Source organism: Pelecanus crispus, chromosome 2 (genome assembly GCF_030463565.1).
Source record: "Pelecanus crispus isolate bPelCri1 chromosome 2, bPelCri1.pri, whole genome shotgun sequence".
NCBI lineage: Eukaryota > Metazoa > Chordata > Aves > Pelecaniformes > Pelecanidae > Pelecanus > Pelecanus crispus.
The window spans coordinates 102191290-102216114 of NC_134644.1; the positions used below are offsets into that span (position 1 = coordinate 102191290).

General features: G+C 41.6%; 1 protein-coding gene across 1 annotated transcript in view; it reads right to left on the bottom strand.

The window, feature by feature from the left end:
• The window catches only part of MOCOS (molybdenum cofactor sulfurase), a 237960-nt gene that overhangs the window by 124033 nt on the left and 89102 nt on the right, over positions 1 to 24825 (bottom strand). Inside the window, exon 4 of the mRNA XM_075705959.1 lies at positions 22016 to 22657. Within this exon, the coding sequence (XP_075562074.1) occupies positions 22016 to 22657 (642 nt within the window). The remainder of the gene's footprint in view (positions 1 to 22015; positions 22658 to 24825) is intronic.

The window sequence follows — 24825 nt, forward strand, 5'->3', positions numbered from 1 at the left end:
AATCGTAATTCACACTGCAAATACAGGGCACTCTCTAAAGCTTTTCTTAAGAGTCAAGTATAATCAGGGGATTGCAAAACAAAAACAGAAAAACAATGGAGTGAAAACAGAATAATTAGTCAACATTTCATTGGGATAATCTTACAAGGAAGATCATAAAAGTGTAATTTATAAAAAAAGCCTGCAAAACTGTCACTAGTTTTTAGTCAGAATGTCAACATTTTCTACCAATGCAGGATTTCTGCAAACAGGATTATTACTGATGCATCTCATATACGCCAAGAAGGTCTTATTCTCTTAGGATGCTGCTATAAGGCAATGCTAAAAGGGAAAAGACAAACTTTGAACTTTTCAGTCATAAAGAAATTCTCATTTTAAATGGTATGATTACCATTGTGCCAGGATGAAAAGGATTCAAGGTTTTATCACTTTGTTGACTCTATTTTCCCCACAATCGGGGAAGTAATTGAAATAAAAATATTAAGATAGAGTGTTGGAAATAGTACAAGGTAACACTGTCTTCTTGGATCTGCCCAGAGACTGCAAGAAGACCCAGCAGGGACCTAAACTTCCAAACCTAATTGGGGCTGTCTAGATATGTACATTATTAGACAAATAGAGAAAACACAATAGAAACCATGCCTCCCTGAATTTTAGTTGCCTGAAGTTGCAGAATCAAGTTCATCTTTCAGTGTAAGATGCTGTCTAAAAAACAATCACTAACCTAGACAGTGTTCACTTACACTAGGTATATTGAAATACCCCTTCCCCCCCCCAGTTCTAAAATGATGCTGCTAACTGTATTGCTTTTCTTCCTTTTAGGATTAGGGTTTATTCAGAGGTATATTAGAAAGGAGATTATCTTACTTTTACTGTGCAGTTTAGCTTAATGCCATGCAAAGACTGTCAGGGAAGTCTTTTTTTTTTCCTGCAAACAGAAACAGATGCCAAAGATATTTTCCCCTATGGAAATCAGACAAATGGTACTGTCATTGCTTTCTTTTTTTCCTGCAGATCTGTAATGCATATGGTAATTATATCACCATGGGATGTCAAATCACTGTGGTGTATGAAGCCAGAAAGTCTCTGTTGCAATTGATAACTATATGTTCCAGTACAAATGAAGTTATACTGTGCTTTGTTTTAAATTTAAGAACCATATTTCATCCCTACAATAAGGCTATTCCCTAGAAATTAAATTTTGCTAGAATTCTGACTTTGGCTTAAGAAGAAATGGGCAAGAAGCAGAACAGTGTCTGGATGTCTATTTATTTTCAGTGGAGCGCCAGCAAACACTGCCTGATTTAATGGTGTCTGAACCTTGTAAGGCAAGTTTTATGAAGAGAGGTAAACAGATTTCCCAGCTGTAGCAGTTGGTCCAATAAATTAGGTCACTGCAACTTATGAGCTTTGCCTCACTTGCATTTTAGACTATTGTGACTACAGCAACTCCCATGTCCTTGGAGTCTCAGGGGCAAGAATTTGGCTGAACGCTTCTGGTTACAGCACCACGCACAGCCTGGACCACAGAAGCAGGCTTGCAGGCTTATAACCTCCTACTCCTCTGCTTGTGAAATGAGAACAGCTGGGTTCAACGTTTGGGTTTTGGCCTCTTCCCTAAATGAAAACTTTGGATTAGAGAATTTGTCATGTATTTAGGCTTTCAAGGGAAACTGAACAGGCACAAGAACAGTGTAAATAATCTTGTATTAACACTTCAAAAAAGCGGTGTATGCCTGGAAAGTTATCAGTTTGAAATTAAGTGATTAATCAGCTATTATTACAGAAAGAGTTAAGATCTACATTATTTATTCTGAGGACAGCATCACTCAAAGACTTTTTGAATCACGAGGAGCCCTAGAACAGTCAAGCCATTACAAGTTTACTGAGTTGATACGCTGATGTTTTCTGTAACATCAAGTTCTCTCAATGTTTTCTAAACTTTAATCTGTAGCTGTAATCAATACACACCTCAGCACAGCCCAGAGAAAAGGTGAGGAGGAGACATGGATTCTATTTTTACTTTCTGTACAGTTAGGTCTACAGACATGCTGACAGCAGGGCAGGGCAAAGCAGCCAGTGAAATTAGAAATAGTTAGGAATACAGTATCGTAGCTATTGCTCACCCTGTGACGGTGCACGCTGATCAGCCTGTTTGCCAGGTCACTGCCTGAGATGCTGTTTGGCCAGCCAGAATTCAAAGGCAAAGGATGTTAAGATGTAAGGGCTTACACACAGGACCATGCAGAATTGAAAAATTAACCCGTCATGAAACACGGGGTCCCACACCTCTGTTACTCTGGAAATTCGCTACAGGCTTCCGTCTCCAGTAGGCTCAGAGGAAGAAAGAGTTCTCAGTTTAAGTTGGAGGAAAAAATGTATGTCATGCAATATGCTGCATCCATCCCTATGGCTTAGATATTGTTTGGTCAGTAATTCCATGAAAAAACTCACCAGTGGCATACTCTCCTTCTTGTTTGTGTGTATAGTTTTCCTTTTCATACATGTCATTTGCACCTTGAAAATGTGTTGACAGTGCAATTTGCGGACATAAATATAGTGAGCAAATACTACTCTTCCTCCACCCCCTTCAGGACACCCACACAAAAGCAAATTTGACAGACTTGTCAAGTATTTTCACACCTTTTCAATATGCCACTATAGAGTAAAAAGTATGTGAATGAACCTCACACGGTATTTAATGACAGTTGGGCTTTCCTTGTTAAATTCTTTGTGTACCTGAGGAAAATAAAGTTTCAGAAATTTTAAATTAATGGATTATTAATCTTTAACTTGGGAAAGCAGCAGAGATAAAAGTTTACTTAAATAAGATGTTCTGCTGAGAATTCTTATGATATATAAATTTTTAACATTCCTGCGGCCATTTAAATAGATGAAGGTAAATCTTGTTGGCTGTTATAACTGCTTCATTAACTACAAAATGATCTCTTCAAGATTCACATTCCACCCTTTAGCTCATAATTTAAATAAACCAGGCTAGGATAAGAAATCTTCCTTTATCTTTGACTCACAGTTCTGATTGCCAAGCATTTGTGTTCATCAGACAGGAAGGGAGATTAAATGAGAACTTATTCAGTCCTCCCTGCATGGGAGAAGTATGTGTTAATTTACATTTTCTTGCACATGGAGAACTGAAATAAAACCCATATTTGCTATACTTTAACTGCAGTTATACTGTAAGTTTGATTTGTCGAAAAATCTGAATTTCTGAAATTTCATATAGTTGATCTTAAAAGGTAGCACATCCACTAAGGTATGCAAGGATTTGGTGACAATGTTAATAGCATGCAGGTATTAGAGAAATTTTTAGAGAACACAAAATGAATATATCTACATTCCTATACATATTTCATACAAATGAAGACTGCAGGTGTGTTCACACTGTGAACATTAATCTTCATATACTTTATTCCATCATAGAAGGATTTACAAAAAATATTTAGGATGTCTGCTACAAACTGGCACGCTAACAATTTAGGAGACCATTCTCCTTTAACAAGAGAACCATAGCATAGTTTGATTCATGTTTTGTATAGAAGCTGAACATGTTCAGATGTCTTCTTGGCTGGAGTTAAAGTTTTACATCAGTTCCATTAATAATGTTTACCCATGCTCTGTTGTGAACTTATATAAGCAACACAGTTTAAAGAATGCAAACAAGAAAGTGATGAAGGTGCTCAACTGTCTTGGAAATGCAATCATGTTATTAAGAAAAAATTGGCTTCATTATATCCTATTATTTAAAACATTTTGCAGGCCAAGTCCTTTACCAAGTTCTGGTTAGCCACACCACAGCATTTAATCCTCAAAATTAAAAATTGCACCTGGCATCTCTGTGTGTAAAACTCATTGTAAACCCACCACTGAGTAATAGAGAACAGGAAGAGTTACAGCTGCATGAAGTAGTTACATCTAGAATGTATACTTACACACAGTCCCAGCTTTCAGGGAAGAATTTTTCCACAGTTATCTGTCTACTAGTAAATCAACTATGGTGCCCTCATATATGTAAAATCCCAAATTCTTTAGAAAACGTCATCTAAGTGGATGGTCCTGCTTCTTTTTGTTGATCTAATTTAATCATCACACTCATCAAATACCAGGAGCGTAATTCTTATGAACAATTAGAGGCGGTTCTCCTGCTCATCCCCAATTCTGTAGCAATCTGTCTAAGAAAATCAACTAGAAATGTCTAGATAGAGAATCAAGGAGAATTCATGCATGTTTAAAATCACTTTAAATTATTATAAAGGGATTAAATTTGGCATATAGAACGTAATCAAAGGTCTCCTGTTGAGTCCAACAGGAGATGAATTGGGCCAACAGGCCTTTACACAGCAGTTTTGTCACTCTCCCCCCAAAGACCTTAGGCTATTCTCATTTACTGCGTTACATTTTTGAAAGCCTGCAAATGCTCTTAGGCTTTTAGCACAACAGAGCACAACCTCTCTGGGGCTACATGTGTTATGCTAGCAAAGGGTCATACTAAAGGAAGTACAAAAAATAAATATTTGAAATCTTGAAAGTTATGGTGACAGGAAAATGAAAAAAAAATACTTCGACTGTGCAAACACTACAGCAGCTTCAATAGGAAAATATTAGGAAATATTGAACATTTCGATGATACCTGTAAAAATATGACTAAATATTAAAGCTTACACAAAATACAGGTTACCTGTAAATTGAAGGAGAATTATGACGTTTCAACCAAATATTCCATTTTGACTGAAAGATGTCTGCCTTCTACGTTAGGAAGTCACCTAAAGTGATGTTTCCCATGAAATATTTGCATTTTAGTGAAACAGCAGACAAAATTTCAACAAATGACTTTATTAATACTTTTTAAAAAGAGTAAGATGTGAAACTTAATAGAGATTCTGGCAACTTCAGAAAATAATTTTTAAAAAGGAAGTGAAACATGACACTCTTTGTGGAATATGTAATACCTTCAGAAAGATGGCCATGTGTTTTCAGTGCACAATGCAGAAATTAAAAATTGCATCCAAAAAATCTGATGTGTAATTAATTAGATTAAAGGTAGAAATCTCTGTCAAGCAACATTTCTATGCTATTATTCAATGTGGCTCTGCAGAATAAGATTTTCCATATGGAAGGAATGGTTTAAGATGAATATGTGTTAAAATAATTGTAAGCAAATATGTGATCTTGAATCATAAAGCAAATTTCCAAAAGACAGATTTTGTATGTGACATCTACAAACTTCCAGGAATATCCAGGCAATTCAGAGGAGCATTTATACCTCATGCAGAGCATGGCGATTTTTAGGATGTCCACCTGATCTGGCTATACTAACGCAAATCCAGAAATAACAGTGAATGGACAAATATGAGGGGACTGTTTCCTACTCAGATGTGCAATATCCAAAAAAGACAGACAGAGCCACAGCTAAGTTTATGATACTCAACAAAACAACATACAGTATCTTTATTTTCTTACACAAACCAAGCTCCAATATTCACACCATTGGACCCAAAATGCCACTGTCTGTCTGCATTACTGGTGCTTTCAAAATTATGCTGGCAGTCAAATCAGCATGAAATCTATTGCTTTAGAAGAAAGAACAGTCTCATGTGTAAGCATCTGATGTGCAAAACCTTATTTTGAAAGATTTCTGTCACACAGAGATGTGATTTGGACTATACTAGAACCGAGTAGCCAAGATGACACTAGAAAAAGGTTACAAATGATTATCAGCAAAAGATGATTAGAGAAAACTTGGTGTCCTCATATTGGTATTCCACAGTAAAGTAGCATGTTTCTTATATGAATACATGTTTTGTTTAATTTGATAAAAGCACATGCAAGGTTTATTTTACCCTTTATCTTCTGTTTCTCAAGACAGTCAGAAAATCTAAGGCTAACAATGACTCTGGCTCTTTATTTTGATACAGTCCTTCTAAACTAACCCATCAGGATGAAATACAGGAAAAATGTATATACGCAACAAACAAGACCTAAACATAATCTGACATGAACAACATCCTTCTTTAATACTGATGAGGATTTCAAAGCAGCTGCCTTCATTTGTATACTGATATCAGAAAAACTTAAAAAAATATATATATATTTGCTTTTGTAGGCAGGGTTAACTAGGTTACTGTTACTTAGCATTAATTTATTGTTTTGCCCAAGAGGACAGATCATGCTAAATCTGTCACTGACAAAAGCAGCCTGACATTTTTCTTACTTAAACTGGTCATATATTGGTGTACCTACCTTAAGACCAATACATCTTTAATTTAGGCCAAACTGAGTGATAAGAAGAGTCAGAGTCATACTAACCACTTTTTAGCAGTGGGTGTTATGAAGAAAACCCATGCAATCTATATTGCTGAACTTACAAACTGTTGCCATCAGCAGCAATCAAAAAAAAAAAAAAAAGGGGGGAGGGCCACATCAGAGTACTACCTGAAAACATAACTGCAAAATGTCTGCCATAAAGTACGAAAGAGGAGATACAATCCTTTCAGCATAAGTACTTTCCCTGCTGTAACTCTAAAACTTTTTATCCTAAAATTCACCGAAAATAAAGCTATTACAATCATTTGACACAGTTATTAAGCCATAGCAGATGTTATTTGATAATATAAATGCCTAGATATGGAAAAAGTAGATTATAATAATGCTAGAGAATCCATCTGAATTTTTAATTGAACACGAACAGACTGAAATGTGACAGCCAACTGTTTAATCAAATCTGAGTATTTCCTGTTTTGGAAACCATTGCTTATATGTGAAAGTCAAAAAAGACTGTAAAACCTTTTTTTCTCAAGAGCATCAATATTTTCCTTTTTCTTCAGAATTAAATCTGTTTGAGAAGCCTGTAGATGTTTCTTTCATGGGTTCCCAAGAGCACAACTGCCAGATGCACTCTTGCATATATTTGACTAGTAAGAAGATTAAAAAAAAATAAAACCTGTGCTTCTACTTGTAATCTTCAAATACTAGCCTGAGTGGTATCATATAAACATTTAAACTTCTCTGTTTCTATATATCTCTTTTTCCCCACTAGGAAGCCAGTGACCAGTAAACTTTTTTTAAAAAGTAGTCCTCTGTAGCTTAACTATAAATAAAATATAAAATAATATGGGTATCACATAAGAAGTCACATAATCTGAGTCATTAAATTTAAGATGTTTTTGTGGGTCTTCTGCTATTAACAGACAAACCTTTATGGGCATTTCAGCCTGCTCTCTTGTATTCCGACTTTATTTAGACTTAAAAAATATAGACTTGTCTCTGATGATACTGAGAAGAATAAGTCTGATCAAGAATAGCTTTCAAAAAAGATTTTAGAAGCATGATTCTGAGTGGAAGGAAGTCACTGGAATAGAAAAAAATTGAGTGAAGGTGAAGATCTCTTTTGAAACATCACATATATGGTTGCCCCATGATATGTGAAGGTGTCTCTGCTTTTGTGGAGTGTTTATGGTGAGTTCAAGGATCTCGAGGGATCCATGCACAACAGGCTGAAAACCACTGATTTTTAGCACCTTCTTCCTGAAAAGGGCAAAAAAAAGTAAGCAAGAATGGTTAACATCAACTCCTGACACTATAGTGCATTAGTATGTTATAGTAAAGGAGATGCTTCGTCATTTGTGGTCAGGCATTTCCTGACATAACCTTAGTATCAGTTCGTACTAGAGAAGTATACTTTTTCATTGTATAATGGTTATTTACATTAAGGACAAAATGTTAAAGGAACCAACTTAGCCCCATCCCATTTTGGAAGAACTAAATTTGGACTGCATTCAGCCAGCAATTTTAATTGCCAGGCACTCCCCCATGCCTCCTTTTGCCCCCTGCCCACTAAAAAGAATAACCCATACCCACAGCAGTAGTAGGGGGACAGGATCTGCTATAAAGAGAGAAGATCAGTAAAAAACTGGTTGGGTGGCCAAGCCCAGAGAGTAGTGGTGAATGGAGTTAAGTCCAGTTGGCGGCCGGTCACAAGCGGTACTCCCCAGGGCTCTGTTTTGGGGCCAGCCTTGTTTAATATCTTTATCAATGATCTGGATGAGGGGATTGAGTGCGCCCTCAGTAAGTTTGCAGATGACACCAAACTGGGTGGGAGTGTCGATCTGCTCGAGGGTTGGAAGGCCCTGCAGAGGGACCTGGACAGGCTGGATCGATGGGCCGAGGCCAACTGCATAAAGTTCAAAAAGGCCAAGTGCAGGGTCCTGCACTTTGGGCACAACAACCCCACGCAGCGCTACAGGCTTGGGGAAGAGTGGCTGGAAAGCTGCCTGGCCAAAAAGGACCTGGGGGTGTTGGTCAACAGTTGGCTGAACATGAGCCAGCAGTGTGCCCAGGTGGCCAAGAAGGCCAACAGCATCCTGGCTTGTATCAGGAATAGTGTGGCCAGCAGGAGCAGGGAGGTGATTGTCCCCCTGTACTCGGCGCTGGTGAGGCTGCACCTGGAATACTGTGTCCAGTTTTGGGCCCCTCAATACAAGAAAGACATTGAGGTGCTGGAGCGTGTTCAGAGAAGGGCAACAAAGCTGGTGAAGGGTCTGGAGCACAGGCCTTATGAGGAGCGGCTGAGGGAACTGGGGTTGTTTAGCTTAGAGGAGAGGAGGCTGAGGGGAGACCTTATCGCTCTCTACAACTACCTGAAAGGAGGTTGTAGTGAGGTGGGTGTTGGTCTCTTCTCCCACGTAGTTAGCGATAGGACGAGAGGAAATGGGCTCAAGCTGCGCCAGGGGAGGTTTAGGTTGGATATTAGGAAAAATTTCTTCACGGAAAGGGTTGTCAAGCATTGGAACAGGCTGCCCAGAGAGGTGGTGGAGTCACCATCCCTGGAAGCGCTCAAAAAACAGGTAGACATGGCACTCTGGGACATGGTTTAGTCTAGTCTACCCTTGACTGGCTTAGTGTGGACTTGGTAGTGTAGGTTAATGGTTGGACTGGATGATCTTAAAGGTCTTTTCCAACCTAAACGATTCTATGATTCCTAAGAGTTTTGCTTCCAAAAGGATACACACAGAAATAGAGCACTGCAATTAGCATAAACCTATTCTACTTAAGTACAAGCTGAAGTACCCATTAATGCTCAGAGAAGTTTCTGACCTAGAGATTGACTTAAATACATATGCTTCAGTCCTTTTCTGGAATTGGAGAATAGACACCAATATTCCCCTCCCTACTGCTTTCATTGCTCTGCATTACTCTGTTTTAAAACCCAATTCAATACTCTTTCTTAAGTCTAAAAGTTGTTCCCCGTCACTGTTCCCGCAGAGAGGCCTGCGTGGGTGATGCCCTCTCTCCTCCCCCCCACACCTTCTCCTCTACGCATCCAAAACAGTCCCGGATTTGCCCAGCACAAATACCTCGGTTCTGTGTGAAACTCGGCCCCGGGCAGGGAGCCACGCAGCAGAGCTCGATGCATTTTTACGATGCAACAGGTTTCAATGGGAAAATGACAAAACTGTTGAAACCAAGATGGTTCAAAACACAGGGTTTGTGCAGCCACCCAACCTTGGTCCCAGGGTGTGTGTCTCTGGAGAGGCACCCACGGCACACCATGGAGCTGCGCTTGCAAAGGCACAGGCTCACCACCAGCCCAAGCAAATGGACTGGAGTGGGGTTCATGACCCTAGTTGCTTTGCTCTACCTGGCAAGAGAGAGGGCCATAAGGGATTCAGCTCTCATCCGGACATAGGAAATTAAACTTCATCTTCACAGTCGTGAGCAGGCAAGCCTGCGAGCCCTGACTCCACGTGGGGACCCAAGTGTCTCGGTCTGTGGTGCGAAGTCCACCCAGCTGGCAGAGGGCCTGGGCGGAACAACAGCTGTGCACAGTAGTATCCTGCAGTTTCAGACTCATTTACCCCCCCAAAAACAGGAAGCCCTGTGGGAACCACAAATTGCAACGTATGCTTTGGAGCCCACTGTGGCAGCGTCCATGCAGAAGACATGCCAGAAGCTTTGGTACATGCTGACAGGAATGGCCCTGACCCAAAACTCATGACAGCTTCCGATGAGCCATCGCTACCCATTTGCAGGTCAGAGACATGTGAAGAGACAGAAACACTGACAAAAGCCATATTTCTAGAATTTCCCTGCCTGCTGCTAATGGATCATGAAGAAAACCCCTTCCCAAGGCAGGCTCCCCTTCCTGCCTGAAGAAGCCCCCTCGTGTGGGTGGGTCAGCTCCAGGAGCAGACCCCCTCTCCCCACGCAGAGCTGCCACCCTCGCAGCAGCAACCTCACATCACCGCATCTGGGGCTCCAGGCTGCCATGCTTACAGATGCGTTGTTTCAACTTTTCCTCTGTTTTTGTCATCTCCATTCTACGTTTTCTCATTTCTATTGGCTTATGGCTTTCTCCCGCTCATATCACCTCATGCTTTAAAAAAATCCCCAAATGGAAAAAATAACCCCCTTGTCATGGTCATTCCCTGCCCTGATGACCTTCTTACCACTCTTCCCCTGCTTGGGCAGCAGAGCTACTCTAGCACAAGGAAGGAGCACGGAAGCCCCCCACCAAAGGTTAGAAAATGCAGTAACTACTTCCCTGGGGAAGGAGGGAAGATGTGAGGATTCATCCCTTCTTGGGTGGTTCTGGAGAGGTGTAGGGACATGCCCCACACAGGGCCAGGCCCACAGGCAGCACACGCTCCTGCCCGGGCTCGGTGCTTTCTGCATATCTCAGGCTGCACTCTGTAAACTGAGATTAAACTCACTCCAAAGGAGCCACTAAAGTTTCAGTAGCCAACTCGGAACAATTTCAGCATCACCATGGAAGTATTTAAAACACACACACATATGCCGGAGGATTTGGAGCACATAAAAACTAGGTTAAAATAATGTTAAGTATCTAAATTGACCCCCTGATAGTAGTTAACAGGTCCTCCGTATGTCTGCCTTACCTCATGCTTTTGTCTCTAAGACTTCAGGAGTCAAACGAAGAGCATTATACTAATTATATACTATACCATGGAGTATTTACAGCAATTCCTGTTCCTAAGAACTGCCTGAGGTAAAAAGAGAAAGCAAAAGCTTTAATTCCTGCACTTTGAAGTAAATCAATCCCTTAACATTATCTGAACAGGACTTGTATGTTGTAAATATCATCTGGGTCAAACAGCCAGTCTCACCCTTTTACATGCTAATATCAAGATACTCTAAGTACACAGTACAATGGGTGAAGAAAAAAAATGTGATTTTCATGCCAAAAAAGTTACCATTGTTTTTTCTCATATATCAAACAGGTTAATCAATCACAAATGTAAAATTTACAAAGCAGAATAAAAAGCATACAATAAATTTATCACCAGAAAACAAATGCTGTAAAATCCCCATAGCTGGTGTTACAAGTTCACAAAGCCTCTTGAAGAAGACTTAGGGAAAAGGTTTGATTCTAAATTTGAGTGTAAGAACTCCCTAGGGTAAAACTATGTCACAATCATAGAATCATAGAATCATAGAATGCTTTGGGTTGGAAGGGACCTTGAGAGATCATCGAACCCAACCCCCCTGCAGTAAGCACTTGCTAGCCACAATGACTGCAAAGATACAACCTGGTTCAGGCAGAATTTTTTCTGTATTTGATTGAAGGCAAAATCAAGTCCTGGTATGTAACAGAATTCCTTTCTTTCTTGCTATCATCTCAAAACACTTCATATTTTAAGAAAAATGCATTTTATAATGAGCTCCAATTTTCTTTCTTTTATTTAAAAACGCATACATTGTAGCTCCCTAGCAAGTTATAAGGTTTATTCCGTAAGTCGATAATTTGGTGCCAGTCAGGTACCGGGATGGAAGTGCTTAACAGTGCAGATAGATGCTTGATGTGATTTACATGAGCCTCTGTGCGCTAGGCATGTGACAATATTAGGCATATGATTACTACTGGCTTTCAATGAGACTTTGGCAAAGAAAGAAGAAACATGCTTAGTTTAGTTTAGCCTACTTCCAAGTAAGAGAATCCACAGTATGATTTAAAATTCTTTGCATTTATGTTTTTTATTAATTTCATTTTGCTGAACATTGCTAAAAAGCGTGCAAGATTCACTACCTCCCCTGCCTGAAAAAGACACCTCCCCCTGTATTTATTTCCATACTGTAGATTGCAGGCTAGCACAAAGACACTCCGGTGTGCCTAAATGTAGTATCTTCTTCGGAGACAATGTAAATTGCCTGGCATGGATATCTGGCATTGTGGCTACATTGCACTGAGGGCCTGAACTGGTTTGATTAAAAGTAGTTTGGGAATCTGTACACTGTAACTGCATGCTGCAATGGACCCAAACATTTAGACGTTAACCAATATGATACCTACGTTTTTGGCTCATTCCTAGCATTTACAGCCCTAAGTCCTGTATGTGACCCACTTCAGATTGGGATTTCCCAACTGTGCAATAAGAAACACTGAGGATGAAAACACAACTCAAATCTTATTACTCCCTGGGACATAGTAAAGAGCTTACTCAGGAGAGCACCTTCTTCTGTGGCTCTGGACTCTGTAAGACACAAGAGCAGGTACTTCAGGAGTAGAGCAAAAGGTGATTCCTTTTTTTTCTCAAAATCTCTGCTGGAAGAGCCTGGTAGTTACAGCTGACTTTGTACTCTGGGAGGTGTCTGAACCTCTGTGGGAAGCACTGAACTAGGGTTTTGTATAACATGGAAGACCCTAACCACCAATCTTCTCCACCTGCGTAGCTAAAAAGAAATGCAACATCAGCTGCTCAAACAAAAGTTCAAGGATAAAGGCTGTCTTCAAAACTGATAGGGCTTTTCATGGTAAGAGGTTGCGAATATAAAATAAGGACATCCAAGAGCTGTACAAATGAATAGAGGTGGGGCTGACTGACTAAAGGAAGCCATCACTGTCAACTGTATTTCTTCTCCAAAGTTTTACCTGTATTCTTGCTTCTGTTTGGGTGACCGCCCAGTAATCCAAGTTCACAAACATGTTTTTAAGTGTTTGGTTGCACTCTACAAGCATTTATGAGAGGCATTGCTTTCAGTTTATCCCAGATTCGGTAATTTAAGGTGAATCCCGTGATGAATCAAGATCAAAAGTGATCCCCACAGGATTCCGTTAGGCTCACTGATTTACAGTTTTCGGTTTATTCTATGTTGAATTTTCCAGCAATGAAACAACTTCACTATTGAAAAAAATAATCACCTGGAGTATTAGAGTGCAAAATGGCATATGAATACCTCCTTAATGGTGGGGGTTAGAAAAAAAATTAAGCAAAACTTTCCTTTGCATCAAATAGTAAAGAAGCTGGCTGGCTGCAGTGATCGCTGGCAGAAAAATACAGAAAATGTCAACTGCCACCTTGGATGTCCTGAGAGGTAACAAGACAGACTGCGTGAAGCTTTCCAGCAGATATTTACACCAGCAGAGAAGGGAAAGAGTAACAGGTTACTTAATGGTTAATGGTTGGCCTGGATGATCTTAAAGGTCTTTTCCAACCTAAACGATTCTATGATTCTACTTGAACCTTCTTATAGTTACTCAGAAAGCAAAAACACCCTTTTTCCTTCATTTTTCCACAGCTCTTGTTTTGAAAAGCAGTTGTAAAAGATGTCAGAATTGAGTTCTATCAGCTAAATGAAAGGACTTTGTCTTTCAGACAGGGAGAGCAGCTGTGTGAAAGTCAGTGGTCGTTTTGGCTGGGGTAGAGTTAATTTTCTTCATAGTAGCTAGTATGGGGCTATGTTTTGGACTTGTGCTGGAAACAGTGTTGATAATTCAGGGATGTTTTAGTTACTGCTGAACAGTGCTTACAGAGAGTCAAGGCCTTCTCTGCTTCTCACACCACCCCACCACCCTGGGGGCGCTTCTTAGCTGGGAGGGGACAGAGCTGGGACAGCTGACCCCAACTGACCAAAGGGGTATTGCATACCATATGACATCATGCTCAGCATATAAAGCTGGGGAAGAAGAAGGAAGGCGGGGATGTTCGTAGTGATGGCATTTGTCTTCCCAAGTAACCGTTGCGTATGATGGAGCCCTGCTTTCCTGGGGATGGCTGAACACCTGCCTGCCGATGGGAAGTAGCGCATGAATTCCCTGTTTTGCCATGCTTGTGTGTACAGCTTTTGCTTTACCTATTAAACTGTCTTTATCTCAACCCATGAGTTTTCTCACTTTTGCCTTTCCGATTCTCTCTCTCTTCCCACCGGGGGGGAGTGAGCAAGCAGCTGTGTGGTGCTTAGTTGCTGGCTGGGGTTAAACCATGACAGAGTCCTACACAGTTCTGCTCAATGGCCTCTGGCCTTTCATCTCTGCAGGACTTGGTGGCACTGGGGGGTGAGGAGAAGGAAGAGACTTGCTCACCCTCTTGTTGCCTGTTCAGGCTTATGACACCCTATCAGTGGCTGCAATAGGTCTGTCAGGTGTAGAAAGCAGCTTCATGGTGTCAATGCCCATTAGAAATTAGATGAAGACCGCTGTCACTTCCCAGCTATCTCATCTGAAAGTCATCACTGCTGTTTGAAAGGATGTTTGTTCAGGAATTTTATGTATTTGGAAATTCATCCATAAGTGGCACTGTTTGGAGATTGCTAAACATCACAGAAACATGGAAGCAGCATAACAAAATGCTTTGAACAAAAAGTATTAGTCAACAGGGTGATAGTTAAGCCCACTTAGCACATTAAAATAATCATGGGCAGACGGACAGAGCCCTTCAGTGTGGAGTCAGTTGGCATATGCTAGACTACAAGGTGAGCATGTGCATTAAGTATTGTGCTCTTCTACACACAGTCCAGTCCTTAGGTGATTTCTTATCACGATTAAGATTTTTGATGGAATAAACCAGCACCTGTCACTATATTCTTTCTTTCTATGCTGGCAGAAACATGCAATAATGCTAAAGAGACACCTTCAAGCAGAAGACCAGCTTTTTGCTAAGGGATCCTTGAGCTGATCCATATCCACCACCCAGCTTCAGGATTTTGTCTCCAGCTCTTGGGATCCTAGCGATAGCTCTCATCCCTACCTTTCTGCCTCCATTTTCCACTCCTTCCTTCCCTTCCCCTCAGCATGCACAAACTCAGCATGCAGCTGAGGATCCAAACCCTGTCACTACACACATACCTGCACAGGCATGCGCAGAGTTGTCCCGGTGATCTCTAGCATAGTTCTCCACCGTAGTACCTGGGTGGACCCTAATTAAGGACATTTCCTGCAGAAAAGGGATCTAACCTTTTACCTGCAGGTCATGTGTATCAGCCACTGAATCACCTCAAAAATAAAAAGCTACAGCATCAAAAATAAAGAAACCTGCTTTGCTTAAGTACAATGCATCATAGACCACAAAAGTGTGGGTGCTGCTTTGGGGCTGTCAAATCACAGAATCACAGAATGGTTGGGATTGGAAGGGGCCTCTGGAGATCGCCTAGGTCAACCCCCCTACTAAAGCAGGTTCATCTAAAGAAGGTTGTGCAGGATCGCATCCGGGCAGGTTTTGAATATCTCCAGAGAAGGAGACTCTGCAATCTCTCTGGGTAGCCTGTTCCAGTGCTCTGTCACCCTCAAAGTAAAGAAATTTTTCCTTATATTCAGAGGGAATTTCCTGTGTTTCAGTTTGTGCCCGTTGCCCCTTATCCTGTTGCTGGGCACAACTGAAAAGCATCTGGCCCCATCCTCCTGACACCCGCCCTTAAGATATTTGTAAGCATTGATAAGATCTCCTCTCAGTCTCCTCCAGGTTAAATAGACCCACCTCTCCCAGCCTTTCCTCTTAAGAGAAGTGCTCCAGTCCCCTAATCATCTTCGTAGCCCTCCGCTGAACTCTTTCCAGTAGTTCCTTGTCTTTCTTCAACTGGGGAGCCCAGAACTGCACACAGTACTCCAGATGTAGCCTCACCAGGGCAGAGTAGAGGGGGAGGATAACCTCCCTTGACCTGCTGGCCACACTCTTCCTAATGCACCCCAGGATACCACTGGCCTTCTTGGCTGCAAGGGAACCTTGCTGGCTGATGGTTAACTTCTTGTCCACCATGACTTCCAGGTCCTTCTCTGCAGAGCTGCATTCCAGCAGGTCAACCCCTAACCTGTACTGGTTCATGGGGTTATTCCTCCCTACACTTGCCTTTGTTGAACTTTCTTAGGTTCCTCTCTGCCCAACTCTCCAGCCTGTCCAGGTCTCGCTGAATTGCAGCACAGCCTTCTGGTGTATCAGCCACTCCTCACAGTTTTGTATCATCAGCAAACTTGCTGAGGGTACATTCTGTCCCTTCATCCAGGTCATTGATGGATAAGTTCATGAAGACTGGACCTGGTATTGACCCCTGGGGAACACCACTAGCTACAGGCCTCCAACTAGACTCTCTGCCACTGATCACAATCCTCTGAGCTCTGCCATTCAGCCAGTTCTCAATCCATCTCACCGTCCACTCATCTAACCCACACTTCCTGAGCTTACCTATGAGGATGTTATGGGAGACTGTCAAAAGCCTTGCTGAAGGTAGACAACAACCACTGCTCTCCCCTCATCTACCCAGCCAGTCATGCCATCATAAAAGGCTATCAGATTGGTCAAGCATGATTCCCCCTTGATGAATCCACGTTGACTACTCCTGATAACCTTCTTTTCCTCCACGTGCTTAGAGGTGACATCCAGAATGAGCTGTTCCATCATCTTTCCAGGGATGGAGGTGAGGCTGAGTGGCCTGTAGTTTTCTGGGTCCTCCTTCTTGCCCTTTTGAAGATTGGAGTGACATTGGCTTTCCTCCAGTCCTCAGGCACCTCTCATGTTCTCCATGACCTTTCAAAGATGATGGAGAGTGGCTTAGCAATAACATCTGCCAGCTCCCTGAGCACTCGCGGGTGCCTCCCATTGGGGCCTATGGATTTGTGGGTGTCCAGTTTGCCTAAATGATCTCTAACCTGATCCTTCTTGACCAAAGGAAAATCTTCCTTTCTCCAGACTTTCTCTCCTACCTTCAGGGTCTGGGATTCCTGGGGCCAGCCTTAGCAGTAAAGACTGAATCAAAGGCGGCATTCAGTGACTCCACCTTTTCTGTATCCTCTGTCACTAGGGCACCTACCTTGTTCAGCAGTGGGCCCACATTTTCCCTAGTCTTCCTTTTGCTACTGATGTACTTGAAGAAGCCCTTCTTGTTGTCCTTAATATCCCTTGCCAGATTTACTTCCAAGTGTGCCTTAGCCTTCCTCACCACATCCCTGCATACTGACAGCATTCCCATATTCCTGCCAAGTGGCCTGTCCCTTTTTCCACGTTCTGTAAACTTCCTTCTTCCATTTCAATTTTGCCAGAAGCTCCTTGCTCATCCATGCAGGTCTCCTGCCCCCTTTGCTTGATTTCTTATTCATAGGGATGCATTGACCTTGAGCTTGGAGGAAGAGATGCTTGAATATTAACCAGCTCTCTTGGACCCCCCTACCTTCTAGAGCTCTAACCCATGGGATTCCTCCAAGTAGGTCCTTGAAGAGGCCAAAGTTAGCTCTCTTGAAGTCCAGGGTTGTAATCCTACTTATTGCCCTGCTTCCTCTATGCAGGATCCTAAACTCCACCATCTCATGGTCACTGCAGCCAAGACTGCCCCCAACTTTCACATCCCCAAACAATCCTTCTTTGTTAGTACAAGATCCAGCAGCACACCTCTCCTCACTGGCTCCTCCACCACCTATGTCAAAAAGTTATTGTCAGTGCTCTGCAGGAACCTCATGGACTGTGTGCCTAGCTGTGTTGTCTGTCCAGCAGGTATCAGGGTGGTTGAAGTCCCCCAGGAGAACAAGGGCCTGTGATCGTGAGGCTACTTTCAGCTGTCTGTAGAAGGCCTCATTAACTTCTTCTTCCTGATCAGGTGGCCTGTAGTAAACATCCACAACAATGTCACCCATATTAGCCTGCCCCTTAATTCTTACCCATAAGCTCTCAACTTGTTCTTCATCCACCCCTAGGCGGAGACCGATACATTCCAGTTGCTCTCTCACATAAAGAGCAACTCCACCACCTCACCTTGCTGGCCTGTCTTTCCTAAAAAGTACATAGCCATCCTTGACAGCATTCCAGTCATGGGAGCCATCCCACCGTAACTGCAATGAGATCATGGCCCTGCGACCGCACACAGATCTCTAATTCTTGCTGTTTATTCCCCCTGCTGCATACACTGGTGTACAGGCATTTCAGAGAGGTAATCGAGCATACATGTTTCCCAGGAGGGGTGCAAGAGGATCCACCATAGCCATACACATCCTTGAGGTGGTTGGTTTTCTGGTTCTCATCTTGGGAGGCAGCTTGTTGCTGCTCTGGTTGGCTTGGCTTATTCCCCCAGTTGGATGCAATGACATGAGAATTGCCACTTTGGACCCCACAAGTCCTTCAGTTTAAAGCCCGCCTCACTAAGTTGGCCAGCCTGCTGCCAAAGATTCCCTTGCCTCTTCTAGACAGGTGGATCCCATCCCTCCCTAACAGGTTATAGTCATCAAAGAATGTCCTGTTGTCATAAAAGCCAAAACCCTCACAACAGCACCAGCAATGAAGCCAGAAGTTGATGTGCATTATCCATCTATTTCTGGCTGCAACCTTTTCTTCAACTGGTATCATGGAGGAAAAGATAACTTGGGCACCAGTATTTTTCACTTGCACCCCCAGGGCTTTATCATTCAAGCAGCAGAGGCAAGAGCCACTAAAACTCATCAGGGACAAAGTCATGTCATCTGGATTTCCAAAGCTTTTGAAAATGCATTTGGAAATGAAAAACACACAACAGCTAATGCACTAGATATTTCACATAGGTAGACTAAGATGCAGATATCCAATTTACAGATAACACAACAGCTTCTTTTCCCTTAGTCATAAATTCCAGGGTGATCAGATTCTGAATAGCACTCCCAGATACAAAAGAAAAATAGGGCAGATGATGAATATTTTATCGCTGAATTCTTGCTGTACATAATCATATTATTTTATTATCTCATGCTGTGCGGAAAAGAAAATGGGAAATGAGGTTAGATTTGTGAATGATAATAATAATTTGTCAAGCTGTTTGATACAAGGATGAAAATACAATAAACATGATTTTAAAAGTTGAGATAGGAAGACTGGCTACTTCCATGAAATGGGAAAATGTGGAAATGATTTAAGGGTATTAAAGGACTGTAAAAGAGTCTGCGATAGAGTAATTTATATAGCAAGAAGAACAAAATAAAGTACTAGCAAAAGCTGTATCCATTAAGACAAAAGGTAACCATTTGACAGACCTGGGAAGGAAAAATGAATAAACACCCTCTCATTACACATATCCACTCAAGTTTCACCTTGGCTTAGATAAAGCTATTTCCTTAGTACACTGCACTTTGATTATGTGTGGATGGGGAATACCATCTGCTAACGGTATTCAGATACATGTATTCTAATCCACTTTTCCAATGGTATTTGTTAGAGTTCAGGTTTCCTTATGAATTACCACATGAAATTACGTTTCATGTATTCAATCCCAATGTTAATCCAGCACTGTAAACAAGCTTTTTTAAAAAAAAAAAATTAAGAAATGAACCTTTTGAAATCACAAAGACATGCCTAAAGAGAGAATGCAGATGGAGCTCGGTAGAGGTGCACAGAATCAATCACAGCAGCACAGAGGCTGGAAGGGACCCCTGGGGATCTCCAGTCCAACCTCCTGCCCAAAGGATATGCAGCTGGAGCAGGTTGCTCAGGGCCTTCTCCAGTTGGGTTTGGATACCTCCAAGGATGGAGGCTCCTTACTGCAATCTAGCAGGGAAAAAAACCTGGCTAGAGTTGCTGTTTATACAAGAAATAATGATCCAGGTGTTTCAGTCACCAGCAAAGAAATGGAAACATGGCCCACAGATAAGGTAATCATATTAGCTTTCGCCACGGTGGCCTGCCATTTCATTTGAAGTGTAGTAGTTCTGTTCCTAACTGCTCTATCTCTGTATTTTATTATCAGGAAAACACTTTAAAAACATAACAAAGCAAAACCCTGTAACATCTGAAAGAAAAAAAAAATTGGATGAAATAGCTTGGAGGACATTGATTGAGAATTTCAATGCTGTTGCTTTTATTTTTTCAAAGAAGTGGTTATCCTCATTCCTGATCTATCTTGGAAAACTTCAAGCCTCTCCTGGTAGGACTTTAAGTCTCCACAGTTCACTAGGGGTTATGGACAGCATCAATAATGCTCTAAACATGAACTTTTAAATATTAGGTTTTCAAATAATAACCAAACGATTAGATGAGGACAAATGTAAATATTTACCTATACACAATTAACTCAGACTGTCTGTGTGACACTTTGGTGTATAATGGGAAATAGTATCACATGCCTGGGTATCCAGCTGTCAGATTTGATTACTTGAGTTATGCTCACTCATACCAAGATTAGACACTCTGTACCCAGCCTGACTGAGAAATCAAATTGGACAAATTCCTTTGTTTATAACTCTGTAGTAGAAAAAGGTTAAAGCAGGCCCTTCTTCCGATCCAGTTAAAAAACCCTTGAAAGCAGTGGGAGCCTCAGATACCTGAAAGGCTTATAATTAGTCAACCTCTGAAAACTCCTGAAAAAGATACCAGAGACAGAGCTCCCCTCAAGATTCCCACATACCTTTCCCATCTTAATTAAAAAAAGTATAAAAGCAGAATTGAGAACTAAAATGCACGTCAGATATTTTTATCTGCTATGCAATCTCAGGAGTCGTGTGTCAATTACCTCTAGAAAAGCCACTCAGAAATTAGAGCCTGCCCAGGTCAAATTAAAGCAGGTTTTCTACTTGGCTTGCAGGTGACACAGGAGCACCCTAGGATCCCATGATTTTTATGCCCTTTCATCCTGACTTTCAGTGAGTGCTACACTTCAAAGCCATCAGAACACCAGTGTTTCCCTGTTGTTTTTATTTCTAAATTAAAAGGTTAACTGGATGTTCACCGTATCAATTTCAATTTCAGAAATAATGCATGGCCTTATACGGCAAGAGAGCCAGGCCAATGCTGTCAGCCTCTGCATTTACCAGTCCAGAACCAAAACCCCACAGCAGCACTCAGAGCACACACCTAGAAGAGGTGCACACACATGAAGCATCACTATGCATTACTACATGTACAGTGACAAAGGTCAGACATTTACATCATGAGAGATGCAGGACATTGTGCGGCTGAATACATATGCATAAGCAAATGCAAGGCATGAATGGCTTTTTTTATCATTTCCCCTTTTCACCTCTAGCCTCTTCCAAGGACTATAATTTAATATTAAATGCTGACCTCAAGCATTTCCTTTGTGCAGATATATTGGATGCAAGACAGGAAGGAAGACTCTTTACTGCATTTATGTAAGCTGTTGCTGGCATGAGGGAGAGAGGCAGAGAGACCAAGCATTGCTAAGGTGGTGTTTCAATATGTTAAGGGACTCAGGAAGCGTATCCATTGCCCTGCATTTCCTTCTGTGTGTACGTTTGACTTCCTTTAGGTGTCCTCTATTTCCTGTAGGAGAGCTTCACAGCTTCTCCAGAACCTCAGTCAGGGAATAAGAGTGCTACAAATATTTGTCCTAGGTAATTTATCTTACTGCACTTATTATTCTGATAAAGCTTCTCTTCAGAGTAAAACATGCCACCTTGCCAGTGAAATACATGGACCTTACTTTCTAATTTCAAGGTCATACTGTGCGATCAACCTTGGCCTGGCTGCTTCAAGTGCAGACCTTCAAAAACAAATCAGCGTTCCACTGAAGTACCTTAAATATAAATTAAAAAATGCATGGACTGACCTTTATGTCACTGAACGAAGCCTTATATTTTTACCAGTTGTGACAAACTAGATCAGGGAAGGAAGGTAGTTATTTCAGATTATGTTTTTTAGATAGGAAAAAAAATACTAAGAAGAAAACAGTTAGATGTGAAATACCTATCCAACTGCATAAAGAAGCACAGGTGTCACAGCCTAGTGCATGCGCCAACCCTAAGACATTTGTCTGATGCGAACAGTATCAGCAAAAAACCCTGTTTTGTTAAACAAAGCCTTACCTTTCTGCTATAGATTTCCTTGGGAAATAAAAATCCTCTCCTGCAAGGTAGGCAGCTGCAGTTCCACCTCCGAAATAAGTTTTCCTCAAGAGGGGGGCAATCCGGTTGTTTACCAATAACGCTCCTAAACCAGTCGGGAATCCAAAGATTTTATAGAATGAAATGGGGATAAAATCGGCTTGGTGAACTCCCAAGTCTAATGGAGAACTGCTCACATACGAAGCTGCATCTAGTAGAACAAACCACTTCCCTGGTATTTTGATGGGGCAGAGTTTTCCAGATTTTATGTCCTGTATCCATGAAAGGGGATACTTGGTACCAGAAAAATTGCTCTGAGCTGGATAAGAGAAAAGATGAGGTGTCGTGCAGTTTTGTTCTTCAGCTGGTAACCTGTTTTTTTCTGATAACAAGATTTCCTTTGGTTTTATTGGAACAGACAAGACATTCATTGAGGCAGTTATCCCTCTCATACCCACCACAGATGTGTGGCTGTCAGTTAGGTAACAAAATCGACTGCTGGGTTGCTTTGTGCCTTCAGGTATCCAAGGAAATGCTTCTGCTACCAGTTTAAGTGCAGCTGTGCATCCAGATGTGAAAATGATGGTGTAATCTTCAGCAGTAGTGTGAAAGTGTTGCAATATTCTGAAAAATGGAAAGAAAAGATCCAGTTATTTCCTTAATTTTCTATTTTATTGCTGTGTGATATATTTTGTTTTTCCTCAGCATAAATTCTTCCACTCTTGACACCTGATATGAACAGAAGTACACGGGTTTTGCCAAATAGCACAACAAACTTCAACAAGTGTAACCCAAATCATTTTGCCCACAAGAGACTCTTTCCAATGTGGCTGTGTTTTTAAGGATAGAAGCCAATTCTGCCTGGGTCTGAGGACCAGTCTGGTCCCTCAGTGGGATCAGAATCAAGTGTGCATATGACTAAAATTACGCTGTCCTTGAGAGAACCAATTTTATTTGCAAACTAGTAGGGGTTTTAGTTTACAAAGTATTTGGTGCAGACAGGCTATCTTTCAGTCAAAAAAAATAATCTACTTAAATGCTGGGCATCCCAATTTAGGGTCACAGAATTCAACAGGGAAACCTTAGCATACAGCTTTGCTCCTTGCTTATATTATTAACAACAGAAACAGAAGACAGCAAGAAGCAACATATGTTTCCTATGTGCCGTATGCACATAAGGCTGTAACCTCTGTAATCTGCAAAGATAGCCTAAATCAGAAGCAAGTTCTGCAGTGTGCAAGATGGGTCTTTTCAGAGGCTGAGGAACAGCTTCAATTCAGTCACCTTTCTTACCTTTTTCACCTGACAAACTTTCTCTGAATTAACTTCTATAAAACTCCTACTAATGTTAACAGGAAATGTAACAACCATCTAAGAGTCACCAGCTTCAGTGAGTGGAGCAGAGCAAACAAAATTGAACCAGAGCGTAAGTTGCTGCTCAGCAATGCTGTCTGGTTTTCAAGGAAAGTAAGATGCAACAGGGTTTCTCAGTGCATCTCTCCTGCTGCAGAGTGTGAGCGACATAACGTATCAGTGCGCTCCAAGCAGCTGGCACTCTGATCTGTGTAATTCCAAGGTACAGACCAGCATTTGGAGAGTCTATGAACTCTGGTTCCCAGTGTGTATCATTAAAAGTTTGCATGTTTTATATAACAGGAGTTTCCCTTACTACAACAGGCAGAAACTGAAGACACAGTTGCATGTAAATGGAAGTTGTATAAAAGGTTACATGACAAATTCAAGCTAAAATTTTCGGAGCCATAGGGCAGCAGAGAGAAATGCCCTAAAGTTCCGTGTGTCCAGTCTGAAACACAAATGCTCCAGGCAAAGGGTGGTAAAGCTGGGTGTGTGGGGTGCAGCAATCAAAGATTAAACACTGGAAAAGAAACAATTGCAATGACTTTGATGATTAGGACTAAAAAACACCCTGCAAAGGCCCACTGAAATGATACTATTAATACTTTTCTCAGTTGAAGGAAAGTCTTATTGTACTGGGAAGTACAGGATACAACAAATGGATTCACAGGCCCAAATGATACTTGAGTTTCTTCAGAACTTAAATTTTTGAAATCTGAGGCAGGTGGTAGGTATTTTATGTCTTCTGGAAATGAAGAAAGAATTTCAGCTTTTATGAAGGACATCAGCAGGTCATGGACTTAAGCTTTAAACATTCTGAGAAACCGTGTGAAAGAATTCATAAGGATCTTTCTGAAATAGATCTATCTGCCAGGAGATAGTTGCTGCAAGCATTCACAGCTCTGGACATAGTTTTTAAAGGCTGTGTTCAGAGAAACCAGACTTCTCCAGTAGGCTTTGGAAACCATGTTAGGGATGAAGTTGGGGACAGTCACAGAAGTTTTTGTATCGGGTACTGAACCGACAGCCTGCCTCATTCATCGCTGTGACCTGCTCTCTCTGGTCACTGAATCACATCCACTCCTCTTCCCCTGCAGCGAGCTGTAGAGCCTTTCCCAACACCACCTGCATTACAGCTTGAAACACGCGTGTGTGTCGTACAGGACACCTGACTGAAGGAACCTGAAACCCTCAACCCAGGCAGCAGCCGCTCTTGAATTTAAGCTAGCTGTAGGGTTACTGCTCAGAGACATGCCCTGAATTTCAGTCCTGACATCATTCTGCCTTTATTCTTCTTTCCTTGCATTCACCTAGATATAGAAAAGGTGGAACACAGGGCAAGCAAGAATCCTAACTTCTTCTTCAAGGAGAGGGTGGGACAGCATTAGGCTCTTGTTTCTAGGGGAAAGGAATGGCAGAATGTGGGTTAGTAAGGA